Source organism: Podarcis raffonei, chromosome 3 (genome assembly GCF_027172205.1).
Source record: "Podarcis raffonei isolate rPodRaf1 chromosome 3, rPodRaf1.pri, whole genome shotgun sequence".
In the NCBI taxonomy this organism is placed as follows: domain Eukaryota; kingdom Metazoa; phylum Chordata; class Lepidosauria; order Squamata; family Lacertidae; genus Podarcis; species Podarcis raffonei.
Genome location: NC_070604.1, coordinates 104,680,706 through 104,705,484, shown reverse-complemented (window position 1 = coordinate 104,705,484; position 24,779 = coordinate 104,680,706). Strand labels below are relative to the sequence as shown.

Here is a 24,779-nt window from a genome sequence, read left to right as displayed (position 1 = left end):
GCTAGTTTGACCCTCAGCCACTACCTGCTATGTATGTATCGGCGATGCTAGCTCAAAGCAGCCCTCTCTTTCCCAGTGCATTTGCACAAACAGCTCTAGCAACCTCTGCCCATGGCCCTGAGAAGGACAAGGGCTTCTGCATCGACACACAGGCTTGTGGTGGGCTGCTCCTGGCTCTAGGCCAGCAGAGAAGGGACGGAGAGGGAAAAGGCTATGCACAAAGAACCATGCCCATTTTTCTCCTTTGTAAAAGCCTGTAAAAGTAACACACTGCTGTTAAAAGTAAAAGCAGAGTAGAACATCACCCAGATTCAATACAATGATTCCTTTAAAAAGCATCTTTCTTAAAAATCCCCTTCACACCTGTCATTGCATCAATGACATGAATGATTCAGGTACCAGTTTCTAAAATAGTTTCCCTATGGAAGTATTACTATGTACACGTCGGAGAAGCTGTAAGATTTGCAGAAAACCTACACTGCTTTATTAAAGCAGTTACAGGTTGTTGTTGTTTTTTGAGAATTTGCCCAATCTTTAGCCCTTTAACATCTGTCTATAAAGCATCTAAGTCTGTCTGTTTTGATTTTATGATTTAATAAAACATTTATTTATTTGTTTTTTTAAAAAAACATCGTTTCGTATCTTGGGGTGGGGGGCAATTTTCCTGATATAATCTTTCAGACTTTCCATGGCAGCTTTACCTGACTATTTTTATCAGTCCTTCACTCAGCAACTAGGTTTGCAGAGAAGTGTGTCTTTGGGTATATTTATTTCAAGATCCATGGTAAAATATCTGTGCCCCATTCACTTATGGCTTTGCAGCAAGGCTTGGGAAGCAGCTCAAGGGTACAACCAGCAGAGAGGAGGAGGTAAAGGGAGATGTCTCCCTCGCAAAACCCTGCATTACGAGGGCTAAAAATGTGGCCAGGGACAGATTTCTGGAAGCACCTAGTAGGGAGCCAAATATTTACTTCCAAGCCTGCTTTTTTCATGCAATCGTGTGCATGCTTAATTGGAGATAAACCCCACTGCCGTGCAACAGGGTTTACTCCTAGGCTGAGCACACACAGGCGTTCTGCCTTAGAAGAATCTTAGTACATCTGTGGGAATTATGTAGCAACCATCCCTTCTGCACTGATGACCTGTTCTCAAAGAGCAGGGAAACCTCTGTCCAGGCTTCTTTGCACTGAGCTCAAGCTGGTAGTACTGTGGGCTGTAGATGCCCTTAGCATGCAATGGCCTGGTTCTATCGAACTGGGAAGCCCAACGCAGCAGAACTTTGAAGAGAAAGAATGTGCATTGCCTTCTGCTTAGAAAGCAACATCTAAGCCTAAGAAGCAGAGGGCGTCCCACCTACCTGTCTTCTTAACACACAAGCAGCCCGAAAGGTGGTACTTGTCTGCCAGCCCCTTCCTCCTTAGTCTCAGTGTTACCTTTGTAGAACTTGGCGGGGGGGGGGGGCAAAAGGTTGCCTCTGCCCATCACTTGCTGCTGTCTTCTCTTTCCTGACTTCCGCCTACCAGCCATGGTTGAGCCTAAGAGGATCAAAGCTTGGAGGTGAACTCTAGTGCCATGGGCCCCTCGCCCACAGCCAGTTCAGAACTGCAGCGTCCTGGAGGTCTCTTTCCATTAAAAAGAAACGGAAGGGTATTTCTGCGGAAGGCGAATGGCTGATCCTAAAGCTGTCTGTCCGTAATTGAGGAATCGGCTTCCAACAGCTATGCTGTGCTGCCACAGCAAATGCGATGGACCGATTCACATTCGATTCAGGAAAGTCAACGCAAGGTGACTTTATCCCCACCTATTGGTTTGGGGTGGATAGCTCAGCCGGGACACCATGAGACTCTTAATCTCAGGGTCGCGGGTTCAAGCCCCACCTTGGGCAAAAGATTGCAGGGGGCTGACCTAGGTAGTCCTCATGGCCCTTCCAGCTTTACAATTCTGCGATAGTCCCACAGGGGCAAGAAAGCAAATCTAAGTGTTTGTTTAGTACACTTGAGAGGTGCGTGTGCGATGGGATGGTCATTTACCATGTCTTGGAAAACTGTTAGCAGGGGTGGAGAACCTCGTGCCTAGAAGTCAAACACAGCCATCAAAGCTGCTCCATTTGGCTCTCAGAAACCTCCTCAGGTCAGGGGGAAGGGGAACCATTCTAGTGACTTTTTAAAAAATCTCCAAAATGGCAGAATGAATTAGTTCTGCCAGGATAGCTCAGTCGGTAGAGCACGAGACTCTCATGGGTGTGAGCCCCACGTTGGGTGATAGATTCCTGCACTGCAGGGGGTTGGACTAGATGACCCTCACGTTCCCCCTCCAACTCTAAAATTCCATGATTTTACGAAGGTGCTAGATGAGGATGGGGAGGACAAGTCGCGGCCTTCTGGAGAACAACAGAAAAGATCCCAAATTGAGAGGTTTGGGGGAGCAGCGGCAGCAGCAAGAAACAACAGCAATGTGTTACCTTCACGAACTTCTGGCACAAAATATTTTGCGTTCCTTTGTGAGATGGAAATCGTGAGTGCCTCCAGCTCAAGGACAAAAGGAAAATAACAATAAATAGATAGACATAGTAGAAAGTAAGGGTTATGGGCTCAAGGTCAGAGAAGTAGCTCTTGACTGGGTAGCGGAAAACCACCTCTTGCAGTGTCAGTGAACTGGTGGCCCCAAACGGCGCGCTGGGGACTTCTTATGGCAGCAGCTCTTCCCCAAAATATGAGAAGCCTTTAAATTCTTCTTGGTTGATCTGCTTTATAATTGTCTCGTCCACTGCTGTTAATACTGGGTCTTCTCGTGTAAAGTCTTGATCAAAGTTATTTACATCCCTTTTGGTTTTCTGAGGAAGAAAAGCAAAAAAATAATAAAAAAGGGGAGAGGAGATAAAGATGAGGAGTTCTTTCGTACTTAAAAACCCCAAACACAGAAAACCCAGTTTTTTGAGGGGAAGTGGGGTGAGGAAGGAAGCGGGGGTGAGGATGTTTTCGCTTGTTTGGCTTCTGAGGTAAGCCAACAGGTCCCTGAAATTATGTGCATATATAAAACCACCAGGAGATAATGAGGATGACCAGACGAGATCACAGAAGCGAAGGATGAGTTTGGAGTAGGCCGGCTGGCCTCTTACAGGGGAATATCGAGAGCGATGACAACAGCAGATAGCTACAATTACGGTATTATGCAGCAGTGGTTGCCGCTGTATATTTAGGCGGGCAGCTATGTTGTGATAAGTAAAGCATGAATTCAAACGTATCTTGCCTGCAAATGGCGTCACGGGATGAGACCACAAATTGGGCATGAACAAGGAGGCAGGAGGAGTGGGACCCCAGAGCCTCCTTCTGAAGCCAAATGTTGGAAAACTCAGGACAGACAAACAGAGGGAAGGACCTCTTCACCCAGCTAAACCATGGAAGTTTCTAGCACACGGCGTGAGGGGTGAGGGCACCAACCTGGGGGGCTTTCAAAGGGGATTAGGCAGCTTTGCTGAGGATAAAGCTAACGATGGCTTCTGCTCATGTTCTGGACCCAGATGCTGAACTTAGTGGAGAATGCTGCCGCATGACTGCTGACGGGAGAGAGAGTCTGTGCTGGTTGCCTGCTTGTGTTATTGTTACCATACAAAGCCCTTAACAGCTTGGGACCAGTTTACCTGTGAGAGCGCCTTGCCCCATAGAGCCCCACTTGACTGCTTCCATTTATGGAACTGGCAGGGTCTTAGGTGCTGCATAACAGTCCACATTTGTAAGAAACTGATCTTTTAGCGTGGCAGCTACCACACTTGGGACCCATCAGCTTATTGAAACCAAGCAGGTGCCTTCACTATCCATACACGTAGAAGCTGTCGTGTGTTTTAATCTGGCTTTAATTTATTGTTGATTTTAATAATTTTTTTAATCATTTTAAATACTGGTTTTTAACTGTTTTGTTTAAAACTGATAGTTTTATTCCTTTTGAAAAAACTCTTATGAGGTTTTATTATGTGTACGTAAAACACTTACGGGGTTCCCTCACTGCGAGAAGTGAAGTTACAAGGAATCAGGCAGAGGGCCTTCTCAGCAGTAGTGCCCTCCCTGTGGTGCCCATCGGATGTCAAGGAGATAAACTACACAACTTTTAGAGGACATCTGAAGGCAGCCCTGCATTGGGAAGTTTTTAAATGTCTGACATTTTATTATGTTTTTATATGTGCCGGAAGCTGCCCAGAGTTGCTGGGGCAACCCGGTAAGATGTGTGGGGTATAAATAATGCTGCGAAATAGATACATAACTCCCCAGTATTAGAGGGGACAGGACTCTTGAAGACTGGTGAATGAGGACCACAAGCTGGAGAGGGGCTACTGACTTCATGCCCTGCTTTTAGGGGATTCCCACAGGTATCATGTCTGCCACTGCGAAAAGAGGATGCTGGACCAGGTAGACCTCTGGTCTGACCCAGCAGGGTTCTGGTTATGTTTTTGGAGTGTGGCTCCTATTCTCTACAATGAGGGCAACATTCTGACAAGCTGAATCTCACAAAACTGCCCTGAGACCTTTTGATGAAGGGTGGTGTATAAATCTAATGAATAAAAGTAAATAAATAAAACGCTTGGCCTTCAAATGTCCCCAGGGTGCTCCTGGGCAGTGGCTTCACCCAACAATCACTGCACTTCTGCAAATGGCTGGCTTGATGACTTCCACTGTTGCCTCTGATACTGGTTGCTGCTAGACCTAACACTTCCGTCACATCAGCACCAGCCATGGAGACGGGAGCCAGGAGGATGTTGCTTCAAAACCATACAACAGGTCAGCCATCTGTGAAATGCTTCCTGGCAAAGCCTTCCTTTGGAAGCACCTTAAGCTAAAGGGTTTTCCAAGTACAAAGCAGGAGAGACACAAGCTCCTGACATAAGACTCCCCACACCTCACTTGTATGTCTTGGCTTGGCAATGATGCACAATGGCTACACACACCATCCCATCAGAAAGCAAATTGCCTGTTACGTTGCCATTGCTTGCAACGGAGCCCCATGGCCTCTTTGCCCACTGGGAGCAATTTAAAACGGAAAGGAATGGGAGGGAAGGGAGAATTGAGCGCTTTTCATACCAGTCTCACCCACCCTACCCATCTCTCCTTCCTAGTTTTACCCCTGCCAATGCTCTGGATGTGCATTTGCTGACCAAGGTTCCTGATTTGCTAGGATCCCTTTCCTAGGTATCTTCAAAAAAACTTGTTGTGAACCTACGCACCCCCCAAACAACCCCCCCCCCACATATTCGGCCCCCAAAATAGATATTGCCTTATTTTGTTCTTAGTTGTGTTTGGGGATACACATATTTTCATGTCTAATTTAGACAAGCAATAGGAGTATTTTGCAAGCTTGCATGAGTTTGATAACACAAGCATGGCATGACAAGAGCTTGTGACAATAGGTGTAAATATTGCTGCTTTTGCATCCTTCTAACATCAGTGGCATCCAGTGGTTACTGGGAGTGAAATAGGGGGTGTCATCCAATTAAAAGACTCAGGAATAGGAATGGGGAAGGTGTGGCCCTATAGATGTTGCTGGACTACAACTTCCAACATTCCTGGTGCTGGCTGATGGGAGTTACAGTCCCACAATATCTAGAGGCCACAGGGTCCCCATTCTTGCAGGATTTGATGAAGCAGAAAAATGCAGTTCTAGGGCTGGAATGAATTTGTGTGCAATGAACTTCCAAGTGAATTTCTCCAGCTGAAATTTCTTTGCAGTTTTTGGGACCAGATGTGAGAGTTTGTCTCTGCGTGAAACTTAGAAGTTCATAGGGTAGGTGTGTGAATCACTCAAGTCATCTCTGGTGGATGCAAAAACTGGGCTGCCAACTTTTAAACTAGCCTCCTGCTCTTATACCTTTCCACAGCACCTTGTTCAGCTGCCATAAAGAGGGGGCAATGCTTCTCTCCGTGCTGCGAAAAGCAGATCAAGCTACTGTTCATGGCTCAGGAGCAGACCAGGATTGACTCTGGTCAATTCAATGCTAGCACCAAGTCAGAATGTCCTCAGCTATGGAGAACAGATTCATTAGCTAACTGTTACCTGCTACTGCTGCAGCACCTGTTAGAAGAGAAAAGAGGACTCCGCTGCCTCTTAGTGGCGGAAAAGAAACTGTAATGCGTGGGAAGCGTTTGAAGAATGCTCTTACAGCAGAAGGAATTCAGTTTGCTTCCACTCCAGCCACATCATTTGTGCACTCCTTTATTGGGGAGAACCCAGATGAAGTCGCCCTGCTTTTCTCTGCTGTTCCGCAGTCTTTCTAAAGAACTGCTTGGTGGCCATTTCCACCCACTCCCCAATTGCTGAAGGCAACTGCAGCATCAACCTCTTCGGTGTGGTCTAAACAAGACCTGCAGCAACTCCTGGCTGGAGCAGCAGCCGGTGACGGAACTGGTGCAGCCCTGCTTCTCAAGAGAACTTGCCCTGCATTTTCCTGGATGTTTTTCTTTCCCAGCCAAACCGCTAATTGTCCTATTACTTTTCAAAAGGCTTGCTTTTGTGTGTTTGACTTTGTTTGTTTGTTTGCTAAACTACAAGTGCACCAAGAAAATAAAAATAATAACTCCATAGTCACATCTCTGCTTTTAGCAATGCAGGCCTACCTGAAGCACCGGGAAGAGGCACAGCTATGACCCGCCCCCTTCCTTTCAATCTTTATTTCTCTTTGGTTGCTTTATATCAGGGCTGCGGAGCCGAACTTCCAGGGACCAAAGGTGGCCCTCCAAGCCTCTCTACCTGGCCCTATGGACTCTCATCAGGCCACACCCTCTCCCCAAGCCACACTCCTCACCGGCCCTGGTTTGTACCCTCCTTGCATGCTTTTGCCTGGCTGGAATGTGTCCTTGAACCCTGACAATGCCTTTTGCTTGCCTGCATAGAGGGTAGAAGGGGGATTGCGAGTGTGTGTAGAAACTAGCCTACTGTGAAATTTACATTAATTGCTGCACCCACTTTTGTCTCTGGCCCCACCCACCACTAGCTTGTGGTCTCTGGAAGCTTGTTCTGGAGGGATGTGGTCCTCAGGATGAAAAGGGTCCCCCACCCTCGTTTTATATTAATCCTCCTTTGCAAACAGCTCTCCCGCAAAGCCGTCCCCACCATCTCTCCGCAGTTCCCAGCAACTGCCTTTCTGCACCATCTGGCCAAGTCTGGGTTGCTTTTGGACCCTGCCTACGTAGAAGCCACCATGAGAATACCAGCCATGTTGAGACCTTTCCCTCCCTCCTCCCCACCTAGGACCAGACCTCAATACTTACTTATTTTTTACTTTAATTGAGAAGAGCAGGTGGGTGGGTGGGAAAGCCAGAGGCAAGAGGCAAAGGAGAAAATCGAAAGGCATGGCATGAAGGTAGAGGTCAGAGATAAAATGATAGAGTGAATGTGGAAGACAGGATGAGAGAGGAGGAGGAGGTTGAGAGGCAGCAAGAGGGACAAAGTGATGTGGGGAACAGGATGGAGTGGGAAAGAGCTTTACTTAGGAAGAAGAAGAAGAAGCAGAGGAGGAGGAGGAGGAAGAAGAAGAGGAGTTTGGATTTGATATCCCGCTTTATCACTACCCGAAGTAGTCTCAAAGCGGCTAACATTCTCCTTTCCCTTCCTCCCCCACAACAAACACTCTGTGAGGTGAGTGGGGCTGAGAGACTTCAGAGAAGTGTGACTAGCCCAAGGTCACCCAGCAGCTGCATGTGGAGGAACGGGGAATCGAACCCGATTCACCAGATTATGAGTCCACTGCTCTTAACCACTGCACCACACTGGCTCTCTTTTCTTAGGAAGTTCCTGGTTGAATTAAAGTAATTGTGGTCTGATGAGCTTAACTTATTTTTAGCAAGAGAAAAAAAAGGGGGGGAGGGAGAATACTATCGAAAGATGCTGGGATGAAAAGCCACATGGGGAAGGCAATGTAGAGTGAGGAACTGGCAGGTGGAGAAAAGGTTAAGCACTGCTGCTCCTCTCACTCTGTGCTCCAAGTAGCTTTTCTGAAGAAACAAGGGGGTAGACATGGGCAAATCTTAGTTTCTCATTGCCCCAATCTTAAATTCAGCTGCTCATATTTCCACATCCATTTGCTTTAAAATAAAATTTAAAAATAGCCATGGCAAAAATTCATTTGCATCTCTTCTAATTCTAGCAAGCCATTTTGCTTAATGTAATGTGCTGGGCGTGTCATCTGCACTCATATAGATGCGCATTTGCAGGCACACCTTCCTCTCCCATATGCATTTCTGCACACTTTTTTTTTTTTAGTTGGACAACAGCATCACAAAGTCTGGCTCATTTCTGGAAGAGTTAACGAGTTAGGCCTGCATTAAAATGCAATGCAAAGTCAATTTCCCCTCCACCCCAGTATCAGGAGGATACAGATACATGGGTTTGCACCTGACAAACAGCAGATTAGTCATGATGGCTTGCCTGCCATGTTCACAAGCTCAAATTCTAGCCATTTATTTATTACATTTAAGCCCCACATTTCTTCAGATGGGCACCATCCTTCCCTCTACCTCAGGAAGCAAAACAATTTGGGCTGGCTCTGCAGCAAAAATTAAACTTGGGGGTGTGAACAAAAGTTAATTTTTCAAAGAACCAAATGTACAATTTAGGGCCAAAGTATCTGTGAATGCATTTACTTCCTCTGTTTTGGGCCTTAGCGATTGCCTTCCTAAATGCAGAACTGAGAATACTGGACTGCCTTTCCTTATCCTTCTCATGAAAGTGATCTGTTTTGAAGCCCTTTGTTGGGGCCCTTCTGCTGAGCACAGCAAACAGGTCCAGCGGCATTTCTACTCCTTCTTAGCATTACTGTCTTAAGATTCCAGTCTTATAGGTGGTGCCTAGTTCATGGACAAGGGTGTATTTTTAAAGGCACAGCACCCCATGGCGAACGTTTTTCTCAGAGACAGTACGATGGCAAGCTGCAGTAGATGCGAAGCACACTGGATGCTGAATGCCACAAATAACATGGTATGGTCTTGTTTTAGAACTTCATTTCTTGTTATACATTATCTGCCACCAAAATTTCCAGTGCTGCTCTCCTGCAGCAAAAACAGCAGCAGCAGACATTCTGAAACGGCACTTCAGAAGAGAGGCTCCAGTAGGAAACAGCTGAGCAAGAAATTCAACTGTATCACTTGTGGCCTGGATCAAGATATCGTGTATTTATCCCACTGCATGTGCTAATCAGCTTCCCAATGCCAGGAGGTTTTGTTATCATCAACACTGCTCTGTTAGGAACATAGGAAACTCCAGGGTTTCAAATGGATTGGTTAACTGTCACAGAAACAAATATTCATGTTTATTTTCCCTCTGACCTCACTCTTCACAATTCCCACTCCACTGTCTGGGTAACAGTTCATGTGTCTGATGAAGTGGGCTTCATCAGTTTGCAACATCATACATTTGCTGGGATTGTAGCTTGCTAAGTGAGAATCGAAGTAGACCTACTGAAACCAGCCCACTGATTTTTAAGGAGTCATGTAGAAGATTGATTGCACAATAAAGTAAAGGAGTAAGGGGGGGGGGGAAACGTTGCAAACTTGGTCAACAGATTTCTCTGGCCACAACAATGGTAGGATAGGAGTGGTGGCACTTGGCAGAAATCCCAGTTAAGGGAACATCCTCCTTCTTTAAAAAGGGCGAAGAGAAAAAACGCACAGGGTGCTACAATTAAAACTAAATAAACACATCACTGTGCTTTGGAAATGAACATAAACAGCAATAAATATCCACCTGTGGGGTTGGATGGCAGGAGGGTTCCCCCCCCCTAAAATCTCACAAAGGATTTAAAAAAAAGTAATTGGCCATGGCCCAAAATCCATATAATATAGGAACTCCTTAGTCTTGTAATATGAACATATGGACTGTCCTCTAGACCTTCTCCATCAATAAAAGAAATGCTCCCTACGCATGCATGTACTGCCTGTTGAGCATTAAACCTCTTCACAAAAGAGAATGGAGAAGTCCAAATGTGATTGGAGCTCCATGCAAAATCAGGAGCCCTCTTCCCCTGTGTTTGCTGGTTTCTGACAACCTGCTCCTATCGCTCAGGATGCACACACTGGTGGGTTGCTTGGCCCCCAAATGATTCATTGTCCTTGAATACTGAAATCCCTTTAGGACGGTGTGTGTGTGTGTGTGTGTGTGTGTGTGTGTGTGTGTGTGTGTTCAATCAGGTCTTGACCCCCTACCATTCTGTTTGCCCCCCTCCCCCATTCCTCTGTGCTCCTGCTTCCGTCTGCTCTCGAGCCAAACCCTCCTGGCTGCCACCAACGTAGAGAAGCACGTTGACGGCAGCTGGAGCAAAAGAGGCCCACCTGGCTTTCCCTTCTCTCCACTGTTTAGATGCTAGCAAACATAAGCCATAGGCAAGTTCTATCATCCCTTTCCAATACACTGATCAGGACTGTGAGAAGGGACTTGGAGGTGTCAAGAGTCCTTATGGGTGCGAAGGGAGGCAGGGGAGTCAATGAAAGAGTGTTTTCCAATGGTACGTGGGCCAAACTCCACTGCCCAAAGTTGATTTGAGCAGAATACATTCCATGCAGACGCATGCACTACAGCCCCTTGGCGTCCCCCTCTGTTAAACGCCACTTGCCATGCACTGGGATGACTGAATGGAAATATATTATGAGACTGGAGAGGGACACCTCGCGTTTGCATGTATTAGGCCTGGAAACAAACCTACCTGGGCATTTTCGCCACTGTAGGCCTTACCTTAAAGAGGGACATTCACACTGAAGCAAACTTGAAAAGAGAGAACATTCACACAAAAATAAATTTACTCGGCCAGTAATCTCTGGGGTTCCCATTACTATTACTGTGCAGGATACTGCATTTTAAACAGGGACTTATTTATTTGCCAAACTGCAAAGTCATAATCCTGTACCTAGGACAGGTTCAGTAAGAAAGTGCATGTGCAACATTATGACTTTTTTAAAGCAGCGGAATAGGAAAAAGCCCTAGATAAAAATGCACAAATATTTGGGTTCCGTAGTTACAAGTTTTGTTTTGTTTTGTTGCCTTTTTAAAGAAAGCAAAAGAAAGCAAACACCAACACGGGAAATTTCCATGGACTGTATCCAAATAAGCTACGCTCAGAGTAAAACTCATTGGAATTAATAGAGCTAGGTGAATCATGTCCATAGTTTTCAGTGGGTTTACTCTGAGCAGGGCTAGCATTGGATGCAAACCCACAGGTTTATTTATGTTTGAAAGGTTGCCTTCAGAAAGAAAGTCCCTCTTTAAGGATTCCAGCCACATTTCTTTGCAACCCGCTCTCTGCTGCAACATTTATTATTATAACAAACTGCCGATTTCTCTGCAGCAATCCACTGACCCATATTTATTATTATTAAATTTATGCAAGTGGGGCTGGCAACAAAATGCTGCAGTGTGGAGATACTTCTGCTTAGGGTTCCAGCCACTCCATTCCATTCCGCTTCCTTCCGGGTTTTCTGGCTCCTCCCTGTCAATAGTCAGTCAGCATTCCATGGCCACTGAGCATGCTCAGTTCCTCACTGGCCTGTTTTGGGCTCATCTTCTTAAGATCTTTTTTCATACTTCTGCAAAACCTGGGATTCTCCCAAGCCTGCTGATACCTTCCGCGGGTAGGTGGTGCTGTTTTGGTTACGTAGGCAACGGCGCTCATGGCCTGAACACCAGAAATTATGCCGCCTCATCTACCAAATGAGCTTGTACATTTGATATATTTTTTCATCTGCCAACAGAGGAACTGCTCACTCCAGTGCAGACTATTGGAAATCGTTACATTTCACCCAGATTTCACGTATTTGTATACATGCAGAAAAGGACCTGGATAGGTTTCCAAGGCACCAGTAAAGATCTTGTGGAAAAATTAGTGACTTTTCCCTTACTATAGAAGAAACCTTTTTGTACATTGGCTCCTGGCCCTCTGCAGGAATGCGGACTGTCTATTTTTTGGGGGGTTGGGGTTGGGGTATGTTTTCCTAGTGATGGGGTTATTCAAATGGAAACTTTTGCTGCAGCACTATATTGAAAAATCTAACAAATCGCTGGCATCCTTAAGACAAGACTTAACAAAGAGCAAGAAAGCTACAAGGATGGATTTGAAGGAAATACAGCAACTTAGAAGAGGCAGGACTATGACAGCTGTTATTTCATCCAGGCGAGAGAGAATAAGAAAAAGCAATTTCAGCATTGGAATGGGGCAGTCTGAAAAGTAGAAGGTTAGCAACCCACCTCGAAATGCCAATCACCTCTTTTAATAATATGCTAACAGGTCCAACTGGCTGAGATCAAAATGCAGCCCATTGCCCACATCTGCCAGCATACCTTTTAAAAAGGAACTTCGTGGTTTTACTGCCTCCCTTGGGCTGTACAGATGGGGGTGGGTGGGTTGTCAAGTACTTAAGAGGTATCAGTTCGCAGTTGGTGGGGATTCATCCCGTGGTAGCTTAGATTTTTATTTTATTTTAACAGAAAGATTATTGCTCCAAATCCAGAAAAAAGTTAGCTGTGCTTAAGCCCCTTTGAAATCAGAAGGGCAGATTAGTTGTTACTAATTTATATGTGCCCAATTAATTTCAGTGGGAGGTTAATATAACGACTAACTTTCTTTTGGATTTGAGCCACTGTCTGCTGAGATGTACACACACACACACTCCCATTCCGTATTTACTCGAATGTACTCAAACGCAATGCACTTCTTTTTTGGCCAAATTACATTGCAAAAATTAGGGTTCACATGAGATTTGATTGCAAGCTTGAAAAGCACCACTGGCATAGCAAATACTTTTTTGGTTTCAAGGGTTTTGAAAACTGAGGCACACGTTAGATTCAATGGTGCATTAGATTCGCATAAATACACTATAGCGTTGCGCCTTACCATGTACAGTATGTGGCTTCAGAAACTGAGCTCCACTACATACATCTCTGTGTGGGATCTCCCTGTGTCAATGTTTAGTCCCTAAATGTGAGGAATGATTGAGGGCGCCAGTGATCCTGTATACATTGCAGGTAAATGTGTCGGTAAAAACGTCTGAACTGAGATGGACCTCAGTTAGCCAAACAGGAAGACAAGACAAGACAATAAGGAGGCATCTTCACATCAATAGGCCTGACTGGGCCATGTGGTACAGATGTTCATACTCTTTGTGCACACTCTTTGTGCTACTTGGCACATCACCACTCCCAGCTCCTGCATACAGCAGCTTGGGAGCTATAACAGGGAGCTGAACAGTACACAATCCCTTTGAAGCCTTTTCGGTCAGGTTTACTTGCTGTTCCAAGCAAGTAGTCAACAGGCCACCTTTGTTTGCTCCTCTCTCACCTGAGCAAGGGGCAAGGTCTGCGGGCCAGAAGGGAGGGTATCCAAAGAGCCACTCCCACTCTATGTTGAGTGTTAAGAATCATAAAGAAATGATATCGGGTCCCATTGTATTTACTAACAGCATGAACCAATCCATCCATCTTTCTTTCTTTCTTTCTTTCTTTCTTTCTTTCTTTCTTTCTTTCTTTCTTTCTTTCTAAAAATATTTTTATTTAATATTTCTTATTGTACAAAAACAAGTGTGTTGTCTCTTTTTTCAAGTTGTGTTTCCTACAATTCAGTTTCATTTGTTGTGAGACATAAGTGTTACATACAATGTTAGGTGAGGAAGAAAAGGGGGGTGGGAGAGATTTTGTATGTGAGTGGTGTGTGTGTATTTCTGAGTCAGGTTAGCCAGATTGATTTGTATACTTTTGGCAGATTCTTCTTGTTGTCTTGTTGGGGTGTGCATGTGATAAAGGGGAGCCATACTGGGGTGAAGGCGTCTTCTTCTATTTGTCCCCATGTCAGTTTCAGTTTATTGGTTAGTTTTTCTAATAAGACTGTTTCCCATACTGTTTGGTACCATTGGTCCATGCTTACTCCTGACAGATTTCTCCAATGTCTGGCTATGATGTTTCTGGCTGCTGAGAGGTGGGTGGGTTATGAGCTCTTTATGATGTGAGTGGGCATTATTATATTGGAAGATGTTTAGTAGGGCCAGTTCTGGGGTGACTTCTAATACTTGCTTAGTTATTTTGCATATTTCTTGTATGACTGCTGTCCAGAAGAGTTGGGTTTTGGGACATTCCCACCACATGTGGAGGTATGTTGAACCAATCCATGTTAAGCACTCCTATGTCTACTTGGCTTCAATGGAAAGTTGGAACAATGGTAATCATACAACACTGATTCTGAGCAAGTAGCACTGCCTGCCATTATGTTACTGGGCTCAATTCAGGATGCTAACATATAAACCCTAAATGACTTGATGGAGCACCTGGTACTTGCGCAATTCTTCTTGCCTGCATAGTGTCCAGTATGTTAGCCTTACTGAAAGCGAAGGATGAAGAAATGAAACCTGCTCACGCAGCATAGGATTACACTGCTGCTCCACGGATTAGCTTTAAGAACTCTTTCTCTCTCTTTTTACACAGAATGGTTCCCTAGAACTGGTCTTAATCCCATCATTGTAGAATACAATGTCACTCTCATGAATGACTCCCAAGTCTGCAAATCACGCACAGCTATCTTGTCTGAATAAGTAACGGCAGGGAATGGCTTTCAATGGGACTCAGAAACTGGCCAGAGGCCAGCTGACAACATACCTTTTCACACATGGAAAAGCCTTGTTAACTCTTTAAATATGATATCCAAAGCAGTGTTTGCACTGTAGGGAGACTGAAATGGAGAAGACCAAGAGCCAGAAAGACAGAGAGCAAGATTGCTCATAGACTGCAAGGACCCCAGCGGGTGTACAATGTATTCCATGTTCCCTGTGGGGTTCATTTCAGTGGAGACCAGGCCAACCAATGTCAGAGCTGGAAAAGATGCCTCCTTGCAATGTAGCCCTTTGCTTTCTTCTATAGGACTGAATAACAGTTTCTTCTTTTTTAACATATTATGGAATTATTATTGAGTAATTGGGAACAAGTCCCAACCCCCTTTGGCAAGCGTTCTCCTAGTTCCCAATTAATTTGCCCCTTCCAAGCTGCCTTGCCAATTGCAGCTCATTTAAGAATGAATGGAAGCCACTGAGAACTAGGTCTGCACCTAATTAAATTCTAACCTGATTTTTGGTCACCCTAGATCAGGGTTTCCTAAACCTGGGGCTCCAGATGTTTTTGGACTACAACTCCCATCATCCCTAGCTAGCAAGGCCTGTGATGATGGGAACTGTAGTCCAAAAACAGCTGGAGACCCAAGTTTGGGAAACCTTGCCCTAGAACAACATTTTGCTACTGATAGCTTTGGCACCTATTATTTCTGATTCCTCCTTCCTGTCAGCCACTCCTGGTCAGTGGTGAACCATAGCCACTCCTGCCTCTGGCCACTGCCTACAGGTCAACTTTGATAATGGCCTACATGCTTTAGGGTCATGGGCTAGCCCAGGCACCCCCAACCTTTGGCCCTCCAGATGTTTTGGCCTACAACTCCCATCATCCCTAGCTAACAGGACCAGTGGTCAGGAATGATGGGAATTGTAGTCTAAAACATATGGAGGGCCAAAGGTTGGGGATGCCTGTGCTAGCCTCACTCCCTCCCCAGCCATTTTGTCATTTTTCTTTGGTGTCAAAATGTTCCACCCTGGACAAGAGCCCTTAAAGGTAAAGGGACCCCTAACCATTAGGTCCAGTCGTGATCGACTCTGGGGTTGCGGTGCTCATCTCGCTTTATTGGCTGAGGGAGCCGGCATACAGCTTCCGGGTCATGTGGCCAGCATGACCAAGCCGCTTCTGGCAAACCAGAGTATCGCACGGAAACGCCGTTTACCTTCCCGCCAGAGCGGTACCTATTTATCTACTTGCACATTGACGTGCTTTTGAACTGCTAGGTTGGCAGGAGCAGGGACTGAGCAACGGGAGCTCACCCTGTTGCGGGGATTCGAACCACGACCTTCTGATCAGCAAGTCCTAGGATCTGTGGTTTAACCCACAGCGCCACCCGTGTCCCCTGGACAAGAGCCCTTACTTGTAGGCTATCTCATGGAGGTGCTCAGTGGAAGATTCAGTGAGATGCATAAATGACCTGGACCTACATTTGGAATGCATACCAAGTGGAGACAGGGAACCGTCTAAAGTTATGTTCTCCAGCAGCCACTCCTGTGTGCATTCCAGTTCAGCAGCTCACTGGAAAAGTCAGCAAAAGATATGCATGGCACATCCAAGTTTGTGCAACCCTTTTCTCCTCCCCTGGCAGGGCTGGAGTCAGTGCTATGACTTAAGTATTGTTATTAATAATAATGAGGAATTGTGCAAGAGGGAAAATAAAAGAATGCACGGATAGTAGCCAGGGAATGACGTGCCTCATCTGACGCTTGCATAGGGAACAATTGCAGGGAAATGAAAGTGAGTTCATTTGGAGCTCTGAGTTTAGCTCCTGCTTCTCCCACCCTGAAAGTTTTTCATGAAGTTTGGGGTCCAGTGTGCGTGAGAAAAGAACAGAATGAGCAGAGGTGCTCACAGTTAAATGGCATCAGTATTCAGTACTTGAACAAATAAAATAAAATGGTTCAGAATTCAAACTGGGTTTAAAAAAATAAAAGGAAAGAACTGAGTATAATTCTGGGGGGTGGGGCTTCACAGGTGCATATATCTTAGCCTGTTTTGTATCTTACGTACTGATTTTGTATAATGATTTTACTATATACTACTTAGATGCATCAGCTTAAAGCAATAAATAAAGTAGCAGGTAAATAAATAAATGATATGCATTGCTCTAGTCTCTCATCACTCAACACTACATGATTCTCATCTGAAGGCAAGAACACTTTCCATTGTGTGAGAGCTGAAACTGGGCGATATGCTAAAAAGATGAATCTGGGTGACTTGCTCAACATTTGATGATCAGCTCCCTATTTGGAAGATTTTTTTAAAGGCAATATTGGACATGCACTCAGTTGTCAAGGTATTTAAAAGATCATATATTAATGCTATCCGCATAGCAACAGAATGGGTGGCAGGCTTTACTGCATTATAGAGTCTACCATGGCCTCCAGAGGAAGATAGCTCAAGCACTAGGTGGCAAAAATTAATCCTCCGAGGTTCTGTTTTCAAGGCATTAGAAGCTAGCTCACTAGTTGACACTGTTTGAGCCACTCCATCATATGTCCGAAAAATTGCAATGCAGTGTGGGAAGCCTGAAGTTTTCCAAGGCTTGTTTTTGAAAAAGGAACATGGTGCAGAAACATTCCCCTGTGGAATACTGGGACACAGAGTCAAAACAAGAGACTCAACAGAGGCAGAACCATCAAGGATTAAACTTCCAGGCAGTGCATACATTTTCAGCGTCCAAATAGTAAAAAAAGGGGAAAAAAGATATATATATATTTTTCCCCCAGGGAGGAAAGAAATAACAATAATTTCCCTATTCTGTTTTGTTTAGAGATATGTTTGCTTTAAAACATTCTTAAATATTCTTGCAGTGGAAATCTCATATGTATGCCTACTCAAATGGATGATCATGACGAAGTCTTCTTAGGCTTCTTTTACATTCATCTTTATTTATATATACTTGTTCAGATTAATGCTCGGTCAGTACATGGCAACCTTTGCTGCGCTTTCAGTGATGATATTATAAGCGGCAGTGGGATATGATGGCTGATCACTTCAAAACCAAGAACAATGATTTTAGATTGTTAGGCTATCAAGTGAAGCAAGTTATAATCCAGGTGACTTAATCTGTGGACTCACTTTAGAAGAGTTTGGAAGAAGAGTTTGGATTTGATATCCTGCTTTATCACTACCCTAAGGAGTCTCAAAGCGGCTAACAATCTCCTTTCCCTTCCTCCCCCACAACAAACACTCTGTGAGGTGAGTGGGGCTGAGAGACTTCAGAGAAGTGTGACTAGCCCAAGGTCACCCAGCAGCTGCATGTGGAGGAGCGGAGACGCGAACCCAGTTCACCAGATTACGAGTCCACTGCTCTTAACCACTACACCACACTGGCTTTAAAATAATTGATTCCATTAGTTCTTGTGTTTGTAAGGAATACATAATGACCATTTTCACATTCAGCATACAATAAGCAAACCTGAGACTTACCTTGGAAGAAACCAACCACCTTAAAATGGTTGCTACCTGGGCTTTCAACTCTACTGCAGCATTACAGTGCAATTCTATACATTTCTACTCCGAAGTATGGCCCACTGAGTTTAATGGGACCTACTTCCAGGTAAATCTGTATAGGATTAGAGTCTTACTATTATAAAGGACACCAATAAACTTTGATATATTTTCAACCAACGTCTCTTGCACAGAGTCAAAGCACTACTTACAATCCGAGGCTTGAAGGGCGGCTTGATTTTCCTTTGCTCTAGAAGAACCCAGTCAATCTCCTTAAAGAAAGGGTGTTGCTTAATCGCATCTTCGCCGTTCTGAGATGTCACACAGCCAAGTCGCTTATTTGGGTTTTTTGTCATGAACTAGAGGAAAAACAAAAGGTACCAAACATTTGTTGCATAGTGGGAAGTTGAACCAATGAAGCAACAAGGAGCAACAAGTTCTTGGATAGCTCAGTTGGCTAGAGAAGGGTTTGGCAAGGCTTACCGGCCATGGGCCGGATCACTCCCATGGAGATAGTCCGTGGGCTGGACCGGCACAGTGCGACTCCAGAAATCACGTCTGTCCATGTCCGTGGCACCGGAAATCGCTTCTGTGCATGCCCAGACGCTGAAAATCGCACCTGCGCAGAAGTGATTTCTGGTGTCTGCGCATGTGCAGACATGATTTCTAGCACCGGTTGGCGAGTCCCTGCACCATGCTGTGCCAGTTTAGCGCAGCGCACGGGGGACTCGCCAAGCAGGTGGCTCAGTTCGGGGGTGGCTCAGGGGCCGGTAAAACGGTCTTTGAAGGTTAGATCTGGCCCATGGGCCGCACGTTGCCAACCCCTGGGCAAGAGTGTGGTGCTGTTAACACCAGGGTTGCAGGTTTGATCCCTGTCAGGGACAGCTGCATATTCCTGAATTGCAGGGGATTGGACTAGATGATCCTGAGGGTCACTTCCAATGCTATGATTCTTTCTTTCTGAGTCAACGGGTCAAGAAAGCAGAGAAGGCCCACAAAAATATTCAGTCTGAGCTGCTCTTTCTGCTGCCTCAATCAGCAACCACCGCATCCTTTTACTCCCTGTTGGGTACCAACGAAGGGTAGGCTAGCAGGAGACGTCTTTCAAATAAGTCTTCATCATACATAATTAGACCACTGAAGACACTACCTGGCAATGGACCAAAGCCAATCCCAGCTTTCCAAGCACCCATTTGTTGCATACACATGTTGAGTTTTAAGGTCTGAAAGTTTAATGCCTGAAGCCGTGAAAAGAAGGATGCATGGCTGAGAATAAGCTACTTTGTTATAGCCCTGAAAATAAGCCACCTTCTCCCTTCTGTCTGGTGAAAGCTTCTGTGTAACTTGCTGTGGCATGGTGCTTTGCATGCAGAAGGTCCCAGGTTAGATACCCCGAAATTCATCCCTCTGGTTAAGGAGCTGAGCTCTCCAGGCAAATTGTAAGGTCTTCATTTTAGGAACATAGGAAACAACTTTTTACCAAATCAGGCCACTGGCTCATCTACGTAAGGGCAAGACTTTTCATCATCATCATCATCATCTTCATCAACAACTGATACATAAATAAGCTAGGTAAAGGTAAAGGGACCCCTGACCATTACGTCCAGTCGTGACCGACTCTGGGGTTGCGGCACTTTCTTGCTTTATTGGCTGAGGGAGCTGGCGTACAGCTTCCGGGTCATGTGGCCTGCATGACTAAGCTGCTTCTGATGAACCAGAGCAGCGCATGGAAACGCCATTTACCTTCCCGCCGGAGCAGTACTTATTTATCTACTTGCACTTTGACGTGCTTTCGAACTGCTAGGTTGGCAGGAGCTGGGACAGAGCAACAGGAGCTCACCCCGACGTGGGGATTCGAACCACCAACCTTCTGATCGGCAAGTCCTAGGCTCTGTGGTTTAACCCACAGCGCCACCCTTCAATAAATAAGCTAGTCCTTGTCTATTCTGATTGGCAGCAGCTTTCTAAGGTCTCAGGTGGATATATTGATCCCAGCTCTACTGTGTGGGATCCTTTATCCCAGGCATGGGGAACCTGAGACTCTACAGATGTTGTTAAGACTACAAATCCCATCATTCCTGACCATTAGCCATGCTGGCTGGGACTGAGGGGAATTGGAGCCAAACACCCATCTGCAAAGTCAGAGGTTCCCCACTCCTGTTCAACCAGAGATGCTGGGGTTTGAGCCTGGGATATTCTGCATGCAACAGATATAAAGCTATGGCTTCACCTTCCTCATATTATTCTCATTTTGAAGGGAAGCAAGCCTAAGCCTTAGGAAAAACAAAAACAAAAAAGGGTTTGAATTCCCAGAAGTCACAAGATATTTAAACATTTTTAAAAATAACTTTAGGGCTGTGTGTACTGTCAAGAAGCCTCTGCTGCAAAATGGGATCTCTGCCAACAAGGATTTTAGTTTGGGTTTGGAGAAATTAAATTCCAGGTTCTCATAGTTTTTGATTTCAAAGCATCTGGGGTTGCTGAGATTATAAAACGTTTTTGGAAAACAGAAATAAACTGCATAGAAAATCAGCTGAATAGAAAGCAAGGTCCATTCTGCAAAAGCTGCTAAAAGAAATGCCTTTCAACGACTTAATAAGACTCTGATTTACAGTGCCTGACGAACAAAACGCATGTCTAACAGTACAATGCGAGGAAACAAAGCGTTCCAAAGCTAATCCCTTGCTAATTTTCGGCAGTCAAGTACATAGACGCCCCTTCATTTCCTCTGTTCTTCCTGCTCCTCTGTTAACTGCATGCCGTTAAAGTACAAGGCGAAGAACACAAGTTTCAAACACAAAGCTAAGCCTAAAACTTCTTTTTTTTCCTTGGGGTGTGGGGTGGGGAGAGCCAGAATCCTTCATATGTGTTGTGCAAGATGCAACTCTTTTGGTTCTGGGTTTCACTTAGCACATCCTGTTAGTGGAAGCCCTGTGCAAGGACTTCCACTTGTGCAAAAGGACTTTCTCTCGTTTCCTCCCACGACTACAGCGCCCCCTGAAATCGGTTCAGTGGGTGGGGAGAAGAGGAGGCATCGCTCCATCTGACAAGCAAAAATGCTTGCGCAGAGAGAATGTTAGTAATAGCGCAACAGTGAATGCCAACCACAGGATCGGGTTTTTCCAGACCCCCATGAAATCAGTGGGAGTTAGGGATACTTCAAATGGTTCAGGCCCCTATTTAGGTTCATCCAAGGGTTCCTCAAGGGGCGGGCAACATTCTATGCAACAAGCAGAATGTTTGCCAATAGTTTGCCATGCTCCAATTGTGTGGGAAGTTTTTATGCCAGTGATTGGATGGATGGAAGTCTCTTTGGTGGATTCCACGCAGCGTCGCTTCATTTTGGGTCAAAATTTGTCTGCATTTCTTGTCACAACTTTTTTTTAAAAGAAAATGGTTAGCAGCTTTGTGGCCTAAGGTGTGGCATGCAAGACATGGACAGCAGCAGGCTGTTAGCATTCCAGGCCCAGATGCCCAAGTACTTGGAGCAGAGGCGATGAGAAACAGGGAAGACAGTAGGGTAGAAGAGCAGTTGAACAGCTGAGACAGAAGCACAGGACTGGGGTGCTTGGGGTATGTTCCTTCCTAGAACCCAGTGCGTGCTGGCAGTATTCACTTTCCAGCTTAAAATGCCTGCACTTCTCTGACGAGAAGCCACAGTAGGGATTTGGTGTCTGATCTGCGGGGCTCCTTGTAGGAACCTGTTGGTACTCAACACTAAGAATGAATGATAGACCTGGATAAGCTGTTTGGTGGAAAAACAGTAGTTTAGCTATCTTTAATTGTATCGGGAAGCTCTCAATGTCTAGTGCATCTTGTCAACCCAGTCAGATAGGTGGGGTACAACACATTATTATTATTATTATTATTATTATTATTATTATTATTATTATTATTTTGGTTTGTTGCTTCTGGTTTAACTTTGCGCTTTTATCTTGAAGTTTTATCTTGTGACCCACCCTGAGATCTTTTGATGAAGGGTGGTATATAAATATAAAATAATAATAATAATAATAATAATAATAATAATAATAATAATAATAATTTTATATTTATATACCACCCTTCATTATTATTATTATTATTATTTTGAAATTAAATGAATTTTGCAGAGAGGATACACAATCCTATGCAGGCTTTCTTGGGAGTTAGGTCCCACTGAAACCAACAGGACTTATTTCTAAGTCAATGTGGCTAGGATCCATATGCCAGTGTGTTCCAGTGTTTTGGATCAGGGCCCAAAGCAAACCTGCAGGCTGAGTTTCTTTAATTACATAACCCTTCCCCTACCGTAGCAAGACATGTGCAGTTGGCAATGTCAGCCTGATAAGGCCATTTAGTCTGCTTGTGTTTTCCTTTTCCCTGAAACATGATTCTCAAGTGCATACATTGATGCAGCATACAGCTACAAAGAACACAAACATTTTGTCCCTTTCCCACAAGAAACGTAATTCATTCCAGACCCCTTTATACGGACAGTAGCACTCTGAACTGCAGTTGAACTCCCAGTGGTGGCTGCTCTTAAACTGCTGTAGTGAAAAGGGAAGGGGAGTCAAATTTAATAAGGAAGAGCAGGGGGGAGAGAGGGGGGGAGGAGAAAGGGACAGTCTCTTACAGCTTTCAAAATGCTAACAGCTTCTTTGCTAAGCCACACTGGATATAGCACATCATCATGCAAGATGGATTCAAAGAGGTCGTCTTCATTGTCAGCTTCGAAGGGGGGTTGGCCAGCCATCATTTCGTACATGAGGACACCCAGCGCCCACCAATCGACCGAGGGACCGTATTCCAATTCCTGAAGAATCTGTTATGGAAATCGGGAAAGAAAGAAATGCGTTGAGAGCCTGAGAGAAGCACGCTGCCCCTTAGAACAACTGTCCAAGGCCCATTGGGAACACGACATATGCCATACATTATCTTTTCAACGAAAGCAATACTCTATTTGTGCACATGTATAACAAGGTGGAGCCTTGGGCTTGAACACTAGCAGATAAAGGGAGCTTCATCAGTGGCATCGCACAGTATTTCAAAGGCGTGGGACCCAGCCCCATGACAACATTTGCATAATATTGGCACATGCTAATTAATATGTATATATGCCTCTGCCCATACAAAGATGGTGAGTGCCTGGGGCTCACCAACAATTGTGCGCTGCTTACAGGGCGGCTGGGTGCGCTGCAAAGTTAAAAACAAACACTTTTTTAAGTTTCCAAAAATGGAGAGAAATGGATGCTCTCCTAGTGAGGCTTCCCTTGCACCAACTTTTATCTATTTTTAGGCACCAGGCAAAGCCTTTCCTTTTTCACCCAGGGTTTTAGCCCTTAATTTGAAGGGTTTCAAGAACTTGTGGCCTCTTTTAGTGGGGCACAATCTATAATAAGAACAATGTAGGGTAATTGGGGCCTGGCACAAATGGCCTGGGGCTTAGGCCCCCTGGGTCAGCCTCCAACAATGCCCTTGAGATTCCACCTTCCGCACTTTGCACAGTGTGGACATGCTTATCTCATTTTCCACATTTCCCACCCATCCCAAAGTAGCAGGGTGAAGTTATATTCCATGGCACTTGATAAGGAAAAGAGTTAAACGATGGAATTACAGTTTACAAGCATTCTGTTCCTAGTATAACAGAAAATTCAATTTGTTTCTTTTTCCTTTATTTTTTAAATAAAAAAGAGCATATATTACGTTCTTTGAGATGGCTTATCCACGTGGCGCAACTGACCAGTTATCTCCACGTGCTCATTCTCTGGCTCATGTGTGCCAATGACGGCACAGAGATATTCCTGCGTCAGCTAGAAGAAAACATGTACCTGGGATTGTAGCGGTGCCTACAATCCCAGTTGCTCTGACAACGTGTCACAGAAATCATTGGAAGGGCTGCAATCCCATCATGGCTGGTGGCAAGGGTGACCCCAGGTTTCTGTGAGACTGTTCTCCCAGCCACCAACATGCAGAAACCCCAAAATGGTTGCATGGAGGGAACTGGGCAAACTGATCCTTTGTGCTCAAGCCAGCATTATGGAAGACACTTCCCCATACTTTTAGGCATGAACTGCGATACCTCTGGAGCTATGTAGTCTGGCGTTCCACAAAAGGTAGTAGTCGTTACTCCATTCAAGATCCCTTCCTTACACATCCCAAAGTCAGCCAATTTGCAGTGACCTTCTGCATCCAGAAGAATATTGTCCAGTTTTAGGTCCCTTGAATAATAAAGAAATAGGAGGGTCATTCTGTCATGAAATTCTACTCAATATTGATCCAGAGCAGAACTCCAACGTATAGTTAGCAGAGTAAAAACACGTTGCAGGATTCCCAAAAATAGACCAGAGGCAATTATATTTCATCCAGCAGAGCTTTACTGCTACTGGAGGCAAATGAGCTTAATGGTCACAAATCCAATACATTCAGGATTGGCACTGTCCAAAAGAAATCCAGTTGCAGCAGACTTAACTTAAACTTACAATAACTTATAATAAGTCTAAACCGTAACACTAAGCATACTATGTACAGAACACCACACCAGAAGGAAGAGAGATAGAAAGAGAAAGTGAAACCCAGGCTCCTTCTGGCCTTACTATTATAGTCAGCATGACCTTGACAGAAGAGATAACAGAACCGGTTTAAGCCAGCTGTACTCAGCTTCTCTGAAGGAATAACCCAAACATCATGAACCTTCTGCTTGTTTCTTTCACACAAAGAAGCTTCCAGAA

At 44.9% G+C, this 24,779-nt stretch overlaps 1 protein-coding gene across 2 annotated transcripts in view; it reads right to left on the bottom strand.

Annotated features, from left to right (window-relative positions):
- Positions 1-721: 721 nt before the first annotated feature.
- Positions 722-24,779, bottom strand: part of PRKCE (protein kinase C epsilon) — a 325,248-nt gene continuing 301,190 nt past the window's right edge. For both annotated transcript variants that reach the window (XM_053383375.1, XM_053383374.1), the window contains exons 12-15: positions 24,131-24,269; positions 22,685-22,873; positions 18,282-18,428; positions 722-2,833 (exon numbers count right to left, since the gene is read on the bottom strand). In XM_053383375.1, the coding sequence (XP_053239350.1) occupies positions 2,687-2,833; positions 18,282-18,428; positions 22,685-22,873; positions 24,131-24,269 (622 nt within the window). In that variant the 3' untranslated portion in view covers positions 722-2,686. The remainder of the gene's footprint in view (positions 2,834-18,281; positions 18,429-22,684; positions 22,874-24,130; positions 24,270-24,779) is intronic.